A 19159-nucleotide genomic window follows, 5' to 3' on the forward strand; every position below is an offset into this window, starting at 1 on the left:
TCTGTGCAGATGGTTGGCGGTGGTTTGGAGGAATTGGGTGAAATTTAATTTCTCCTTTCCTGTCATTTTTGATTGTTTTCACCATGAAATTTTATTTGCAGCCTAAATGCAAAAAATCTTGAATTGTTTACTTAAAGGAGTAGGCTTTTCTATAGGTGCAAAGTCTACAGCAAGAAGAGTAAATCAGAAAACTTTAGAAGTACACATTAAAGTCAGGAATGTTAAGCAGTGATCATCAAATTTCCTGTTTTCCTGTTCTTAATCTTTGATCTCCACTATAATTCTCCATAACCCCACTCACCCACCCACAGGCACCCACACAAATAATGGGCATTTACTTAACTTGGTATATGACTTTGAAACATATTTATTCTTGAAAAACATGTGATGTTCTTTGAATAAATATGCATTTTTAATTTATCCAAGTGATATTGTTTTGGATCTTGTTCAATTTCAAACGATTTTCACAGTACACTAAGATTTTAAGACATTTCCATGTAGCTGTATGTACATCTAGGTAAGTGCCTGTAATTGCTGCCTAGTGTTACAGAAGATGCATCCATTCTCCAATTAGTGTACACAACTAGGTTAATTCCAACTTCCTGCTACCACAAACAGTGCTACAAGAGACATATTTGTACAATGTCCCCTTGTGGACAGAAGTATGAGTATTTTGGGTTAAGTGCCCAGAAGTATCTCTTTATTTACACATTAGCTATTTGGGTGATTTTGTGAATCATCTTTAGTTTATGGCTCTCATTTAACTATTAAGTTCCCTATCATTTTCTTTTTGATTTGTATATTCCACATATCAATTCCTGTTGCTAGTATTCTTTAACTCAGTCTATTAACTGTTAACTTGGTCTATGATCTTCTTTTTAGAAAAGAATTTCTTAATTTTAATGTATCAAATTCAATGATTTTTTTTTCTTTATGGTTTACGTTTTTGAGATCTTGGTTAAGAAGACTTAACCCATCTAAGGTCATGAAAATATTTTCTTCAATTAGCTTTCTGCAAAAGTTTTCTTCTCCTAGATACATACCCCAAAGAATTGAACAGGGGCTTAAACAGATACTTATACACAAATATTCATAGTAGCATTATTAACAATAGCCAAAATGTGGAAACAACCCAAGTGTCCATCAACAGATGAATGGATAAAAGAAATGTGGTACATACATACAATGGAACATTATTATTCAGCCATAAAAAGGAATGAAATTCTGAAACATGCCACAATATCAATGAACCTTGAAAACATTATGCAAAGCGAAATAAACCAGACATAAAAAGACAAATATTGTACGATTCCAACTATATGAAATATCTATAAAGTAGGCAAATTCTTCAGGACAGAGTAGATTAGAGGTTACCAGGGACTGGGGGAGAGCGAAATGGGGAGTTACTGCCTAATGGGTACGGAGTTTCTGTTTTGGGTGATGAAAAAGTTTTGGAAGTAGTGGTGACAGTTGCACAACATTCTGAACGTAATTAATGCCAATGAACTGTATACTTAAAAAAAGGTTAAAATGGCAAATTTTATATTGTATATTTATTTTACCACACAAAAAAGAGCTTACCTTATTTGAACTTTAACAGTGTTGTAGTTCTGTTTGTAATTTATAAACTTCTGATTTTGTTAGTGGAAAATGTATTTTTGTTTGTATATATTTAAGTATCACTCTAATAAAAATAAATTAAAGGAAAAAAGATGGTTACCAGTAACTACTTTAACACCTAAACTTTATCAACAGATGTGATCCCTCATTTACTGGCTTTGCCTTGTTGTTGAAGTCAGACGGCTTAAGTAACTCAAATATCTTATACATTTAAAATGTTATGAATGAATTAAGGAGTGAAGGGCAAAAACTAACATTTTATGCAACTCTATCAATATACCATTTTTCTATCTGATCCACTGATGAGTTTCTCCATATAAAGAATGCAAATATTAAATTAAAAAGAATGCAAGATCATATCATCTCCTGAAGACCTGGTAAAAAAAGTAAAATGACACAGCTGTCTCCAGTTAGAGGATAATGATGCAACCTGTGTCCACCCCAGTTCCCCAAAGAAGTAAATTCATATTCTCTTAAAAGTCAAATTACATGTTTGCGTCCAGTGCTGACTTCTGTATGTCGTTAATTTTAACAAAAAACCATTAAAAACATCTAATTTGTCACATTTTAATTAAGCACCAAAATTCCCACACAATGCCGGAAGTTACACATTCATATCCCCTGACTTCATTTGATTTAAAGACTGGTTAGTATTAATCCTTAATGACCGATATAAACAGCATTCCTCAAGAAATGAATAGGATTCAGCATCATATCTCCTGAGGAAAACACAGCGTTGGGCTCAGTCTCAGGACTACTTTGTTTTTTGAACATTCCTTTAATTCACTAAATAAAAATCTGCCCACAGGTAAGTGAACTAAGTGAAATCTATTGATACTTAATTGAGATGATGTGACAAAGCACAGACTACCCAAATTATCATTCTCCTCCATTTTCCAGTTCACTTCCCCAGTAAATCACACCAGGGTTAAATAAATAATACAGAGAACTATTTGAAAGACTTGATATCTAGTTTTTATATATTGCTGTCCTACATCTAGTGAACTATCAAGGACTTTGACCAACTTTTCCAGTGCTGGAAATAGATTTAGGGTGATTACACGTTTAGTACTTTTGATCAATGGCATGTATTTCACGGAGCAAGGGCATAGGATATGTCTTTGACAAAACAAACTGGCTTACACAGAAGTGAACCTATTAACCTGAGCCTTATTTACGCTCTAAACTGAAAAGCCTAGGCTTTTAAAATTTTTAGTAAAATTCAAGAATTTAAACAAGATAAAATCAAGATAACTCTTCTTTTATTTTCAGCTTGCAGTTCCAACGGACATATTTCTGATTATAAGTGGGATGTTATTCTCACACCACTTTGGGGAGGGTCAGATTCTAAGTTCCTTTAGGGCAAGGACCCCAACTTATACCTATTTCTACTTTATCATACCAACTTTTATTTTTGTTCATTACCTCTCAAGTGACCCATGAAATTTAGAACTTTAAAGCCCTAAAGAAGAGCAATCACTCTTTTAAAACTACCATTTTTAGCCTCTCATCTTCCCTGTAATTGGCACAAAGCCACACTTTTCACAAGGTATACTGCATTCAGCTCAAATCAGCAAAAATTTTGAGAGCATACTCTATGTTGAGCACACTATTAGTACTACAGGAGATTAATAAAAATCTTTTTTTCTCAAGAAATTTATGTGTGAAAAATCAAACCTGGTGTATAAAAGTTAAAAAAAAATACAAAAGCAGTATATAACCCAGGGCTAAAATGAGTTACATATATTAAATGCCAAACTAATGAGATATTTAATAAATTTATTTATAAAATTCAAAAAATGTCTTGGAGATTATATTGCTTTGTGTATTTTGCTGCTTATATAGTTATTAGTTCTTTAAGGAATCTACTCTGTAATTTTTTTTTTAATAGGGGTATAGTTGTTTTACAATGTTGTATCTGCAATGTTAATAGGAGTGAAAATAAAAGTAATTTCTTCCACGATGCATAGAATTTTTTTAAATTGTCACGAAGAACCCTGACATACTTCCTTCAACAACTTTCTACATTCCAATGCATATTTCCATTTTCCCTGTACCCATCTTCATCTTTCTGATTTGTGGCTGTCTTGTCTCCACTTAACACAATCAATTTTCTTTCCTTTTTGTTGGTGGAGTACACATCAGTGGTTTTGGTATAATTAAAAATATTCATTGTGTGAGTGAGAAAAGAGATTTAAATGAAATCAAATATTCTCATATTTTTTCTGATAAAAGACCAAATTATCTAATCTATCCATCATGATATATATAAATATAAGCACAAAACAATGAGTGTTTTAAAATCTTCAGACCTGCCTTATGAATAACTATATATACAGCAACTATATATACAGTTATATACAATGGTTGCCTATAATTGAAAAACCGTATGCTATCCATGTGTCACTGATTTAGATTTTGTTGAATACAACAAAAGAATTAATTCTACATATTGTTTTATACCATTCATTCACACAGTGCCATCTGCATATTTTTTAAGAACAAAAAACAAACAGAAGAAACTTCAAAAGTTTACTAACAGATAAATTCATGAAAGTATTTTTAGTAAATATAGCTACATTTAAAGCTTACTTACTTTAGTAATATATGTGTTACACTTTATATTGTTTCAGTTCAAAGATGAAATAACTACGGCTTCCCTGGTGGAGCAGTGGTTAAGAATCCACCTGCCAATGCAGGGGACACGGGTTCCAGCCCTGGTCCAGGAAGATCCCACATGCCGCGGAGCAACTAAGCCCGTGCACCACAACTACTGAGCCCACGCTCTAGAGCCCGTGCCCAGCAACAAGAGAAGCCAAGACGATGAGAAGCCCGCGCACCACAATGAAGGGTAGTCCCTGCTCACCGCAACTAGAGAAAGCTCGTGCGAAGCAACAAAGACCCAATGCAGCCAAAACAAAACAAAACAAAACAAAAACAAATAAATAAATTTAGAAAAAAAAATTATTTAAAAAAACCCATGAAATAACTAGACCTATTTTTTTAAAGAGGATTTTTCTGGATTTTTGTTATAAACACTGTGAAGCAAAGTATGTTTTTATAGGTCTTGAGTTCATGCACAATATGTTTCTGGGATCACAGCCCAAAAGAAAAATACTGCAACTCACTGGGGAATAATATTTAACGGCAAAAAGAAAAAAAACTGGGGATGGAGAGAATGAGTAAGGAAAGAAGAATAAACAAAAAGATGATAGACAGAATGTAAAAGGTTTATGAGAAATTGAAAAAATATATTTAGGACAAAAATATTAACATAGTTTATGATATTTATAGTAAAAACTTATTTGGCTGAAAAAAATTCTCTAAAATTAATGTAGTCAACATCACATGTTAAGTATATTAAACAACATGTAGAATAAGGATGCATGTCTTATTTGGCTACTTTTGAAAAATGATTTATTTTTCCCCTAATCTGAAAGCAGTCTAAAGTAGCCATCCCTATTAAAATGTCTTATTTAGGGAAATTTACTGTAGAAATTCAAACATTCTAATTCTACCTCAATAATTTGTTGATGTAATAGTCTCAATTCTAGATCTTTAAGAACTATTAGTTCTGAAAAGTTTAGGTATACATGTACTAGAAAATAGTGGCTGAATCAAATAAGCTCTATAATTTGATATAAATAAAGCTACAAAGCACTGATATCACCAAAGAAAGAACCTAGTGTGAAATATTAACTAAATGGTTGGGTTTTAAAGACGCAGAATTCTGTGTATCTCAAAGAATCCCAATAATACATTAAATTCCTTGGATCCTCAGAGAAACCCATTTCCAAGCATATGTGCACAAGTACCTTAGCCTCTTCATGCCTGCTTGCCTGTACCACAGTCAGAGAAGGCAGGATATTTGGTTAGGCATATGTTTATGAATAAAGACAGGAAAATTCCAACTTTAAAACCAAATATTTTCCTTGTTTAATTCTGATATCTTATTGGTCCATATGTTGCCTCCTCCTCACAGTATGGTCCCCTCCTCACAGTATGTTACCAAAAATCTAGATTTTGACTTTCTTTTAAAGCATAAGGATAACATCAAGCAGACAGAATTGAGGAGTGGAAATACTGTATGAGAAAGAAGAGCAAAACTGATGATAATCTAAATACATACTGACACATTTACTGAAGACATTAGGTGCTCTATAAATGCTTACTGAAATGCTGTTTTGTGACATTTGTTGTGATAAATTCATCTCTTTAAGAATCCTCATGAGTTAACCACAACCAGTTCAGTATAATTTAATAGAAAACATCTGGTGGCACTTTTAAACGTGTAAGAGCATTTCACAAACCACTGCAGCAGGAGAAAACGAGGCTAACACAGAGAAGCAGAGAGGAAGAGCAGGAGAGTCCTGAACACATCATTTGATTATATGAATTGGGTCTTGCCTGAGACCAGCCCCTCTCCTAGATTTTCCACAGAGCGCCCAGACATTCCTTTTCTCTTTTTGGCTTAAGCTAGCTGCATTTCAGTTTCTACAATTTGCAACCAAGAGAACGCTAGTATAGAGTACCTGTCCAGTGCAAAAAAAATCTTGTTTCTGCCTCCACATATTCATATGTAAATATCAGATTCCCATCAGTATCCTATTATAGTAATTGACAATGTGGCTGTAACAGGAAAAGAAACAATAAGCTTGAAATATAACCTCAATCCCACTTAGAGATTCATAATACAAACTATAAAGATTCTGAGAAGTTCTCCAGTAAAGAAATCTCTATAACTCAGCTGAACTCACATTTACAAATCATATTAGAGCACAGAATCCTTGTTAATGAAGTTCTTATGTCTTTTAGAACTGCTAATTGGCACAGGTTGGAAAATGCAACTTGAAAACATGGCCGTGATCCTTTAGATCTAGCATCTGAAGAAAAATTGAAAAAGCATTCCTAACTGCTTTCTAACATATATATCACAGAACTCAAATTTGAATGTAAAAGAAGTTCATCTTCTAGATTGAAACTAACTTACCTGCATTGAAATAAGAATGAAATCAATTAGGCTCCCAATTCCACAAAATCCTACAGTGCAAAACTTTAACAAACCTAGAAAAGAAGGTAAAGTCATTTACAACCTGGAAAGTCCTATAAATATTAATAAACTTTTCCGTTTCCCAATAAACCATTATATATACCACAAATGCTTTATATCGACAATATAAAATTAACACTTTAAAAACATCAAATCTTCACCTAAAAATATGAGAAAAGTTTAAAGGGCCCTCTACTTAGAAAAGCCAAAACAAAATTAATTCACTTAAATAAATAATAAGAACTGAAATAAAAACTCAATGTAATCTTACAAAACTTCTTAAGAGAAAAGTTTTGTAATCTTACAAAACTTCTTCTAAGAAAATAAATCTTTAAATCTCATTATACCAGAGTTACAGAACATCTTTTAGTCTTAAAATCCTTATTTATTTATTTAGACTTAATACATTATGGATCCAAATTTTAATACGCATTTACATTAGAAAGTTCAAATAAATAGACTGTCAAGGCACAGAAAAAATAATCAGAAAAAAACATTGATCTTGTAGTTAAATAGCAAAATTCTATTAGTAACCCAATTATCTTGAAGTTATCTCCTATACTGTACTTTTTTCCTAAGCATCTTATGTTTTTTATTTTTATTAGTCAAAAATCAACAATTCTGTCAGCTATATACACCTCTGTCCTTGGTTCCAACCTTAAAGCTAAGGTACTAAAATAGATGATAATAGAGCATAGAATCTAGGACATATACAATGATATAACACAAAAATATAATGATGAAATTAGAAGAGGCAGATTGGGGGTGGGGGTGGGATGAGTAATCTCTCTTCTATATTTAAACTTGAGTTGCTTTCCAGATATCCCATTTGAGATATAAAAATGGTATGAAGCAAGACTCTTCGTGAAAGGGTAGTTCTAAGCATCAACTACAAATATATACCAGCTAAAATTGTAAAATTGGATGAGATCACCTCTTGCACACATTTGGAAATACATTAAAAAGACTGAAATATGTAGGTAAATTAGATTATTTCCACCCACCCCACCCCCTCATTATTAGTATTAGATATACAGTAGAACAATGTTGTAAGTACTGGGATAAAACATATTGGAAATGATTTTAAAACTTAAAATATAGATACTATATAAAATTATGCACTTAGTTTTCTTCAAAATACTTACTACCTACCTAATATTTTATATTGTTTACTATCTGTCTCATGGAAGCCCTGTTAGGGGAGGGTCTTTTATATGTCTTGTTTAATTCTGTGTCCTTATTACCTACAACATTGCCTGGCACATGGTAGATGCTCAATATTTGTTGAATGAATAGATAAATTTTCTCAGCTTTTCTGTCTCCTAAAGACCCCTAACTTTTTATCCACTGTCTTACATAACAACTCCTTTAATTATTTTTTTCATTCATTGCATTTTACTATAGTTGCCCAAGGAACTTTATCCACTCACTCAGTATATGTATTACATCCATTCACTCACTTATTTTATTTCTGAAATGTATCCCTCTTCACAGAGCATTGGAAATACCACAGAGTTTCCCTTCCTTCAACTTGTTTACAAAAAGAATATTAAGAATGGTCAAAAAAAGTTTGTCTTTAATGAACTGCTACTGTATGAAAAAAATGTAACCATGTCAGACAGAGCCTTTGCCCTTGCCATCCCGTCTTCCGGTGATGTTCTCCCTGTAGCTCTTCTCATCTCAGGCCACTTCTGCAGAGAAGTCTTTGTAACCCAGCATGCTGCTCCCCGCAGCAGCCCCAGCGCTGTATCACATCTCCCCTATTTATTTCCGTCATGGTGCTGATCAGAAATCACTCATTGGTTTGTGCATTCCTTCTCTTTCTTCCTATGCCATGTAAACTCCTAAAGGCAGGGTTCTTATCTGTCTTATTCAAGTCAATTCCTGGAACAGTATGTGACAGAAACTGAGTTTAATAAATATCTGCTGTATGACTATCAAAAAATTAGAAACAATCTAAGTATCTAACAGGGAGAAATTGTCTCAAGAAGTTAAGATACACCTAACAATAGGAGAAAATACTATGCAGTCATTTTAAAACAATGATATAGAAGTATATTTATTGGCAAAGTAATGTGATAACACGCAAAACAGAGAAAGATAGTGAGTCAATTAAAGTCTAGATATTCTGTTGCTGAACCCCTTCTGTAAGGATGTTTCAGAAGATTGAACACGACAGGTTCCTGTTCCGATAAAATATTAGATAAATTAGATAAATATTAGATAAAATGTTAGATACATGTATTTGGAACTTTGGTAAATTTTACCTACTCCTGGAGTAACACATTTAAGAAACTATAGAACAGATCCAAGATGATATTTAAGCATTTAAGGAATCTGCAAACTAATCAATGATGGAAAGCAGGTGAGTGCTTGCTTGGGAAAAAGCAGGACAAGGAGGGCCAAGAGGCAGGGATTACAAATAGGCATGGGGACACTTTGGGGAGTGACAGATATGGTCATTATCTTGATCATGGTGGTTGTTTCACAGGGGTATACATGTCTAACTTATAAAACTGTACATTTTAAATATGTGCACTTTAAGAGATAATGAGTCAAAGTAAAAACTTAGAATAGTACATGGTACATGGCAAACATATGATAAACGTTAGCCCAGCTGCTACTTGTGCTACCACTATTTCTACTATATTACAATTATTATTATAATTGAGAAATTTAGACAGCATAAATCCACATCATTTACAGTAGCATCATCTAACCTAGCCTCACCTCTTGCAAATTCCTTCTGTCTGCGTTACAGTCAAACTACCCGAAGTTCTCTTCCAATGTGCTGTGCTCTCATACCTGCATTTATATGGGCTATGCTGTCCTCTGCCTTGCCTCCTCCGCTGCCCCCCACTATTCCCAATCATCTAGCTAACTCTTAATCGTCTTTTTTAAAACTTCTGGAAAGTTTTCTCTAATGCTTCCAGGATGAATTTAATGCCATCCCTAGATGCTTCCTAGCACCCTGCCCTTAACTTTCAGCAGAGCACATATCCCATGGTATGATTTAGTATATATTTATTTGTCTAACTTCCCCTATCCTTCCACAAGCAACTTGAAGTCAGGGCTGTGTCATTTCTGTGCCTAGTCAATATGGCTACTGAAGGAATAAAATATATCAATAGTTAAGTTATCTTATTTATAAACAAACACTGATCAACTTGAAAAACACAAAGTAGCATACATTCTAAACAGCATTTATTAAAACTGAAAACGAGCAGAACCCTGTGGGGCCCCTGGGCACAGAAGTCTTTCTGTCCCCCGTTTTCTTGTTTGTAGGGAAGAGGATCCAGCCTCCATGACCTTCTCTGAGTTCCACAGGGCAGACTCAAACAGTTGCTAATCAAGGGAGGAGCAGCCAAGAAACTACCTGAGGCCAGGAACCAGAGAAGCACATCAAGATTCCCTGAGGCCAGATTAGAGAAGTGCAGGCCCTGCACACACCCTAGTCTTGTCAGCAACCCCACCCTTGAACTATCGCTATAAAACACCTCATCACATCCTCCTGGGTGGGACACATAGTTTTCGAGGGCAGGAGCCCGCTGTGTCCCCCTTTGGCTGGCAAAGCAATAAAGCTATCCTTTTCTACTTCACCCAAAACTCTGTCTCCGAGATTCAATTCGGCACCAGTGCACAGAGGCCAAGCATTCGGCAAAAACCAATGCAAACCGTTACTCTTACAGATTTCATTATTTTGAGCACCAATACCAGCTTCTAAAAGATGGGGAAGTATTAGTGAACCACCAAAAGTAGATTGACTTTTTTGTCCAAGTAAAAATTTGTTAGGTCTCTTTGTACAGACCCTATTTACTTATCTTATTGTGCAAAGAAATATTATATTTAGATTTTAGAGATTGTTTTGAAATTCTAATAAACAATGTTTCCAAACAAGAAGGACCCATTTTTATCTTGAACCATTACTATTGTAGATATATTCTTCCAAAAAGATTATGCTGCCAGATGACATTAATAAAGCTCATGTTTTTAGTGTACTTTATTCATACTTCAGTAACTTAAACTTTACATTTAAAAGTACACAAATTCAATAAAAGAATTTATTTGGGTATAAAATAAAAAGAACAGAGACTCATTTTTGGTATTTTAAAAAATTTTGGTATTTTTTGTTTTATTGCAGGTTGAGTCGTGCAAATACACTTGTTTCTGCATAACTATTTTAGAGAATGCAGATTATTTCATACTGAAGTTGCTGTTTGCCAAATCCCAAGCATTCTATAACGATTTGGTAATTAGTTATCACTATTCTTTTTGTGTCTATACCTATAAAGGAGAGCTTTCAAATCTTAGAAGAGTTTAACCTACAAATCCCTTTACCTGGGCTTCCCTGGTGGCGCAGTGGTTGAGAATCTGCCTGCCAATGCAGGGGACACAGGTTCGAGCCCTGGTCTGGGAAGATCCCACATGCCGCGGAGCAACGAGGCCCGTGAGCCACAATTACTGAGCCTGCGCGTCTGGAGCCTGTGCTCTGCAACAGGAGAGGCTGCGATAATGAGAGGCCTGTACACTGCGATGAAGAGCGGCCCCCACTTGCCACAACTAGAGAAAGCCCTCACACAGAAATGAAGACCCAACACAGCCATAAAAAAAAAAAAAAAAAAAAAATCCCTTTACCTTTATTTCTCCTACAATCTGTGGATATACCAGTGCAAACTAGTAACTCCAAACTCAAGAAGAAAACAAGAATAATATAACCAAAGATTTTTAAATTTTGGGCTTAAAAACATACAACATTTTGTTATTCTTGTAATAAGAAAATATTTACACTTAAAAGTAATACCACTATGAAAAGAGTATCTCTCCCCCATTAACTGCTCCAAAAGAGCTATTATCTTTGAGAATCCATAATCTTTTAATGCTACAATGGGCAAAACAAAATGTACCAGTTATTGCATATTAAAAAAATCACAGATGTTAACATGGTTAAAAACACAAAGATGGGGCTTCCCTGGTGGCGCAGTGGTTGAGAATCTGCCTGCCAATGCAGGGGACACGGGTTCGAGCCCTGGTCTGGGAGGATCCCACATGCCGCGGAGCAACTAGGCCCGTGAGCCACAATTACTGAGCCTGCGCGTCTGGAGAGGCCACGATAATGAGAGGCCCCGCGCACCGCAATGAAGAGTGGCCCCCACTTGCCACAACTGGAGAAAGCCCTCGCACAGAAACGAAGACCCAACACAGCCATAAATAAATAAAATAGTGTTTAAATAAATAAAAAAATAAAAATAAAAAGCTAGCTTGTATATCACCTGCTCTTTAAAAAAAAAAAAAAACACACACAAAGATGGAATATTAGAAAAATAAGGCTTCATGGTGAAAAAAGGCTTCCAGCTAAAGCAACACTGGTATAATGAGAATAAGTCAATTAAAGGAAATAAAGCTATATATAAAGTAATAGTTCTGGAATAAAAAGAAATTTCAAATAACTAGAAAGAAAATTTTTCTTAAAGGAATGTTTGGATCTTATCAAATTTAATTTAATCTCACCCTCAACACATTCCCTTATTTAATCCTAAAGTAAAATTTATATAATGAAGTATCACATTCAACACTAAATTACTTAAAAAGAAACCTACTGCATAGCATAGGAAACTATATACAATATCTTGTAATAACCTATAATGGAAAAGAATCTTTAAAAGAAAAAAATACATATATATATATATATATATATATATATATATATACACACACATATATATATGACTGAATCACTTTGCTGTACATCCAAAACATTGTAAATCAACTTTACTTCAGTTAAAAAAAAGAAAAAAAAAGAAATTACTTAAGAGCAAGCTTCATCATATCTGCATTATTTATTTGGTTCTTATAAAATTCCAGTGATCATAAATGGTATCGAGAAAGTATTTTAAAAAGCTATCTATAAAGGGGCGGTGTCAAGATGGCGTACTAGGAGGACGTGGAATTCGTGCCCCCTCATGACTAGGGCACCTACCAGGCACCGGTGGGGGACCACGGAAACCTAAGGGGACTGGAGGAACCCCAGTGACCAGACTGGGGTTCTGTTTTACCTTGTTGATTCACTGTTGTTGATTCTTTTATATTTTTATTTTTCCTAATAAATCTTTTATTTTTCTAATTTTATTTTATTCTTTATACTTTGTTATTGTTCTCTCTTTTTGGCTTATTTCCCCACCCCACCCTTTTTTTTTCTTTCTTTTTTCTGTTGTGCTTTTATTTTACTTTGTTGCAGTTATTTCAATTATAGTTTTATTTTTACTAATATATATTTTATCTTTCTACTTTTATTTTGTTTTTTATTTTTTGATATTATACTGCTCCTTTTTTTCTTTCTTTTTCATTTATTTATTTTTTTAACCATGCCACGAAGCTTGCGGGATCTTGGTTCCCAGGCTGGAGGTCAGGCCTGAGCTCCTGGGGTGGGAGCTCTGAGTCCAAATTGCTGGAATAACAGAGAATCTCAGACCCCAGAGAATATCAGTTGGAGTGAGGCCTACCAGAGGTCCTCATCTCAGCAACAAGACCTGTCTCTATCCAACTGCCTGCAAGCTCCACTGCTGTACATCTCAGGCCACACAACCAGTAAGACAGGAATACAGCACCACCCATCAAAAAAAAAATGAAATGACAAAAAATATGTCACAGACGAAGGAGCAAGGCAAAAACCTACAAGACCAAATAAATGAAGACAAAATAGGCAACCTACCTGAAAAAGAATTCAGATGACAGTAATGACAGTAATGACAGTAAAGATGGGCCAAAATCTCGGAAACAGAATGGAGAAAATAAAAGAAACATTTAACAAGGATCTAGAAGAACTAAAAAGCAAACAAACAATGATGAACAACATAATTACTGAAATTAAAAATACTCTAGAAGGAATCAATAACAGAATAACTGAGGCAGAAGAATGGATAACTGAGCTGGGAGATAAAATAATGGAAATAACTGCCAGGGGGCAGAATAAAGAAAAAAGAATGAAAAGAATTGAGGACAGTCTCAGAGACCTCTGGGACAACATTAAACGCACCAACATTCAACTTATAGGGGTCTCAGAAGAAGAAGAGAAAAAGAAAGGGTCTGAGAAAATATTTGAAGAGATTATAGCTGAAAAGTTCCCTAACATGGGGAAGGAAATAGTCAATCAAGTCCAGGAAGCACAGAGAGTACCATAAAGGATAAACCCAAAGAGAAACACACCGAGACACATATTAATCAAACTATCAAAAATTAAATACAAAGAAAAAATATTAAAAGCAGCAAGAGGAAAGCAACAAATAACATACAACAGAAGCCCCATAAGGTTAACAGCTGATCTTTCAGCAGAAACTCTGCAAGCCAGAAGGAAGTGGCAGGACATATTTAAAGTGATGAAAGGGAAGAACCGACAACCAAGATTACTCTACCCAGCAAGGATCTCATTCAGATTTGACGGAGAAATTAAAAACTTTACAAACAAGCAAAAGTTAAGAGAATTCAGCACCATCAAACCAGCTTTACAACAAATGCTAAAGGAACTTCTCTAGGAAACACAAGAGAAGGGAAAGACATACAATAACAAACCCAAAACAATTAAGAAAATGGTAATAGGAACATACATATCGATAACTGCCTTAAATGTAAATGGATTAAATGCTCCAACCAAAAGACACAGACTGGCTGAATGGATACAAAAACAAGACCCATATATATGCTGTCTACAAGAGACCCACTTCAGACCTAGGGACACATACAAACTGAAAGTGAGGGGATGGAAAAAGATATTCCATGCAAATGGAAATCAAAGAAAGCTGGAGTATCAAGTCTCATATCAGACAAAATAGACTTTAAAATAAAGTCTATTACAAGAGACAAAGAAGGACACTACATAATGATCAAGGGATCAATCCAAGAAGAAGATATAACAATTGTAAATATTTATGCACCCAACATAGGAGCACCTCCATACATAAGGCAAATGCTACCAGCCATAAAAGGGGAAATCGACACTAACAATCATATTAGGGGACTTTAACACCCCATTTTCACCAATGGACAGATCATCCAAAATGAAAATAAATAAGGAAACACAAGCTTTAAATGACACATTAAACAGATGGACCTAATTGATATTTATAGGACATTCCATCCAAAAACAACAGAATACACTTTCTTCTCAAGTGCTCATGGAACATTCTCTAGGACAGACCATATCTTGGGCCACAAATCAAGCCTTGGTAAATTTAAGAAAATTGAAATCATAACAAGTGTCTTTTCCGACCACACTGCTATGAGACTAGATATCAATTACAGGAAAAAAACTATAATAAATACAAACAAATGGAGGCTAAACAACACGCTACTAGATAACCAAGAGATCACTGAAGAAATCAAAGAGGAAATCAAAAAAATACCTAGAAACAAATGACAATGAAAACACAACGACCCAAAACCTATGGGATGCAGCAAAAGCAGTTCTAAGAGGGAAGTTTATAGCAATACAATCCTACCTCAAGAAAGAAGAAACATCTCAAATAAACAACATAACCTTACACCTAAAGCAATTAGAGAAAGAAGAACAAAAAAACCCCGAAGTTAGCAGAAGGAAAGAAATCATAAAGATCAGATCAGAAATAAATGAAAAAGAAATGAAGGAAAAAATAGCAAAGATCAATAAAACTAAAGGCTGGTTCTTTGAGAAGATAAAATTAATAAACCATTAGCCAGACTCATAAAGAAAAAAGGGAGAAGACAAATCAACGGAAGTAGAAATGAAAAAGGAGAAGTAACAACTGACACTGCAGAAATACAAAGGACCATAAGAGATTACTACAAGCAACTATATGCCAATAAAATGGACAACCCGGAAGAAATGGACAAATTCTTAGAAAAGCACAACCTTCCGAGACTGAACCAGGAAGAAATAGAAAATATAAACAGACCAGTCACAAGCAAGAAATAGAAAATATAAACAGACCAGTCACAAGCATGGAAATTGAAACTGTGATTAAAAAGCTTCCAACAAACAAACGCCCAGGACCAGATGGCTTCACAGGTGAATTCTATCAAACATTTAGAGAAGAGCTAACACCTATCCTTCTCAAACTCTTCCAAAATATAGCAGAGGGAGGAACACTCCAAAACACATTCTACGAGGCCACCATTACCCTGATACCAAAACCAGACAATGATGTCACAAAAAAAGAAAACTACAGGCTACTATCTCTGATGAACATAGATGCAAAAATCCTCAACAAAATACTAGCAAACAGGATCCAACAGCAAATTAAAAGGATCCTATACCACGATCAAGTGGGGTTTATCCCAGGAATGCAAGGATTCTTCAATATACGCAAGTCAATCAATGTGATACACCATATTAACAAATTGGAGGATAAAAACCATATGATAATCTCAATAGATGTAGAAAAAGCTTTTGACAAAATTCAAAACCCATTTATGATAAAAACTCTCCAGAAAGTAGGCATAGAGGGAACCTACCTCAACATTAATATAGGCCATATATGACAAACCCACAGCCAACATCATTCTCAATGATGAAAAACTGAAACCATTTACTCTAAGATCAGAAACAAGACAAGGTTGTCCACTCTCACCGCTATTATTCAACACAGTTTTGGAAGTTTTAGCCACAGCAATCAGAGAAGAAAAAAAATAAAAGGAATCCAACTCGGAAAAGAAGTAAAACTGTCACTTTGCATATGACATGACACTATACATAGAGAATCCTAAAGATGTTACCAGAAAACTACTAGAGCTAATCAGTGAATCTGGTAAAGTAGCAGGATACAAAATTAATGCACAGAAATCTCTTGCATTCCTATACACTAATGATGAAAAATCTGAAAGAGAAATTAAGGAAACACTCCCATTTACCACTGCAACAAAAAGAATAAAATACCTAGGAATAAACCTACCTAAGGAGACAAAAGACCTGTATGCAGAAAACTATAAGACACTGATGAAAAAAATTAAAGATGATACAAACAGATGGCGAGATATACCACGTTCTTGGACTGGAAGAATCAACATTGTGAAAATGACTATAATTCCCAAAGCAATCTACACATTCAATGCAATCCCCATCATACTACCAATGGCATTTTTCACAGAACTAGAACAAAAAATTGCACAATTTGTATGGAAACACAAAAGACCCCGAATAGCCAAAGCAATCTTGAGAAAGAAAAACGGAGCTGGAGGAATCAGGCTTCCTGACTTCAGACTATACTACAAAGCTACAGTAATCAAGACAGCATTGTACTGGCACAAAAACAGAAATATAAATCAATGGAACAGGATAGAAAGCCCAGAGATAAACCCACGCACGTATGGTCACCTTATCTTTGATAAAGGAGGCAAGAATATACAATGGAGAAAAGACAGCCTCTTCAATAAGTAGTGCTGGGAAAACTGGATAGCTACATGTAAAAGAATGAAACTAGAACACTTCCTTACACCATACACAAAAATAAACTCAAAATGGATTAAAGACCTAAATGTAAGGCCAGACACTATAAAACTCTTAGAGGAAAACATACAAAGAACACTCTATGACATAAATTACAGCAAGATCTTTTTTGACCCATCTCCTAGAGAAATGGAAATAAAAACAAAAACAAATGGGACTAATGAAACTTAAAAGCTTTTGCACAGCAAAGGAAGCCATAAACAAGACGAAATGGCAACCCTCAGAATTGGAGAAAATATTTGCAAACAATGTAACTGACAAAGGATTAATCTCCAAAATATATAAGCAGCTCATGCAGCTCAATATGAAAAAAACAAACAACCCAATCCAAAAATGGGCAGAAGACCTAAATAGACATTTCTCCAAAGAAGATATACAGATTGCCAACAAACACATGAAAACATGCTCGACATCACTAATCATTACAGAAATGCAAATCAAAACTACAATGAAGTATCACCTCACACTGGTCAGAATGGCCATCACCAAAAAATCTACAAACAATAAATGCTGGAAAGGGTGTGGAGAAAAAGGAACCCTCTTGCGCTGTTGGTGGGAATGTAAATTGATACAGCCACTATGAAGAACAGTATGGAGGTTCCTTAAAAAACTAAAACTAGAACTACCATATGACCCAGCAATCCCACTAATGAGCAGATGCCCTGAGAAAACCATAGTTCAAAAAGAGTCATGTAACACAGTGTTCATTGCAGCACTATTTACAATAGCCAGGACATGGAAGCAACCTAAGTGTCCATCGACAGATGAATGGATAAAGAAGATGTGGCACATATCTACAATGGAAAATTACTCAAGCATAAAAAGAAAAGAAATTGAGTTATTTGTAGTGAGGTGGATGGACCTAGAATCTGTCATATGAGTGAGTTAAGTCAGAAAGAGAAAAACAAATACTGTATGTTAACACATATATATGGAATCTAAAAAAAAATGGTTCTGAAGAACCTAGGGTCAGGACAGGAATAAAGATGCAGACATAGAGAATGGACTTGAGGACTCAGGGAAGGGGAAGGGTAAGCTGGGACAAAGTGAGAGAGTAGCACTGACATATATACACTACCAAATGTAAAACAGATAGCTAGTGGGAAGCAGCTGCATAGCACACGGAGATCATCTCGGTGCTTTGTGACCACCTAGAGGGGTGGGATAGGGAGGGTGGAAGAGAGACACAAGAGGGAGGGGATGTGGGGATATACGTATGCACATAGCTGATTCACTTTGCTATACAGCAGAAAGTAACACACCATTGTAAAGCAATTATACTCCAATAATGATGTTAAAAAAAAAAAGCTATCTATAAATATACTACCACTGCTTTTCATGACCATGAAGAATGATTAAATAAGATTATAAGAAAAATAGTTTTAGGCTCTACCTGTAACTATTTTCATACCAGTCAACACTGCATTCTCCATTTAAGAATTTTTTAAATGGCAGTAATCATTTTAATTGAATACCAAAATTCCTTAACCTTGGATTCTTAGTAAAAATTAAAACTTAATTAAAAACATTTAAATGTTTTAAGTTCACAAACACGGTAATTTTACATATTAGATTAGATTAAGTTGATAAAACATCAAAATCCTTCACATTTAGATAGCTTAAATACAAGTAAGATAGGGATAAAAATATTTGAATGCTTGAAGAGATATAAGAACTTTCAGTTAAAGGTAATGTATTTGGCATGTCCTCTTAACTCCTCTCACTCCAAGATCCCATTAAAAGATAGTAAAGGGATTTTTAAAGCCATAAACCCAACAGAATAAAGAGAATGGAAGAAAATTCAGAAGCAGATGAATGAGGAGTGACAGACTTAACAATCTTGAGAAAGTTGTATCTTAAGCCAACAGTCAAAAAACTTGTTGAATTAATGAACATCCAAAGGTTGTAATAATAAAGTTACTTAAAGATTTTTACACTAAGAAGTAAAGTCAAATGTAAAAATTACATTTGCAAATTTATAGAATCTCAGCCTCAAACTGAAAGGTTCTCTTTGA

General features: G+C 34.6%; 1 protein-coding gene across 4 annotated transcripts in view; it reads right to left on the reverse strand.

Annotated features, from left to right (window-relative positions):
* Positions 1–19159, reverse strand: part of TM2D1 (TM2 domain containing 1) — a 140059-nt gene that overhangs the window by 95701 nt on the left and 25199 nt on the right. For 3 of the 4 annotated variants that reach the window (XM_059899049.1, XM_059899039.1, XM_059899029.1), the window contains exon 5: positions 6611–6684. In XM_059899049.1, the coding sequence (XP_059755032.1) occupies positions 6611–6684 (74 nt within the window). Of the gene's footprint in view, positions 1–6164; positions 6250–6610; positions 6685–19159 lie in introns of those variants that run through there. The other variant, XM_059899060.1, reaches the window with a different exon arrangement.

This window comes from Balaenoptera ricei, chromosome 1, assembly GCF_028023285.1.
Source record: "Balaenoptera ricei isolate mBalRic1 chromosome 1, mBalRic1.hap2, whole genome shotgun sequence".
Lineage (NCBI taxonomy): Eukaryota > Metazoa > Chordata > Mammalia > Artiodactyla > Balaenopteridae > Balaenoptera > Balaenoptera ricei.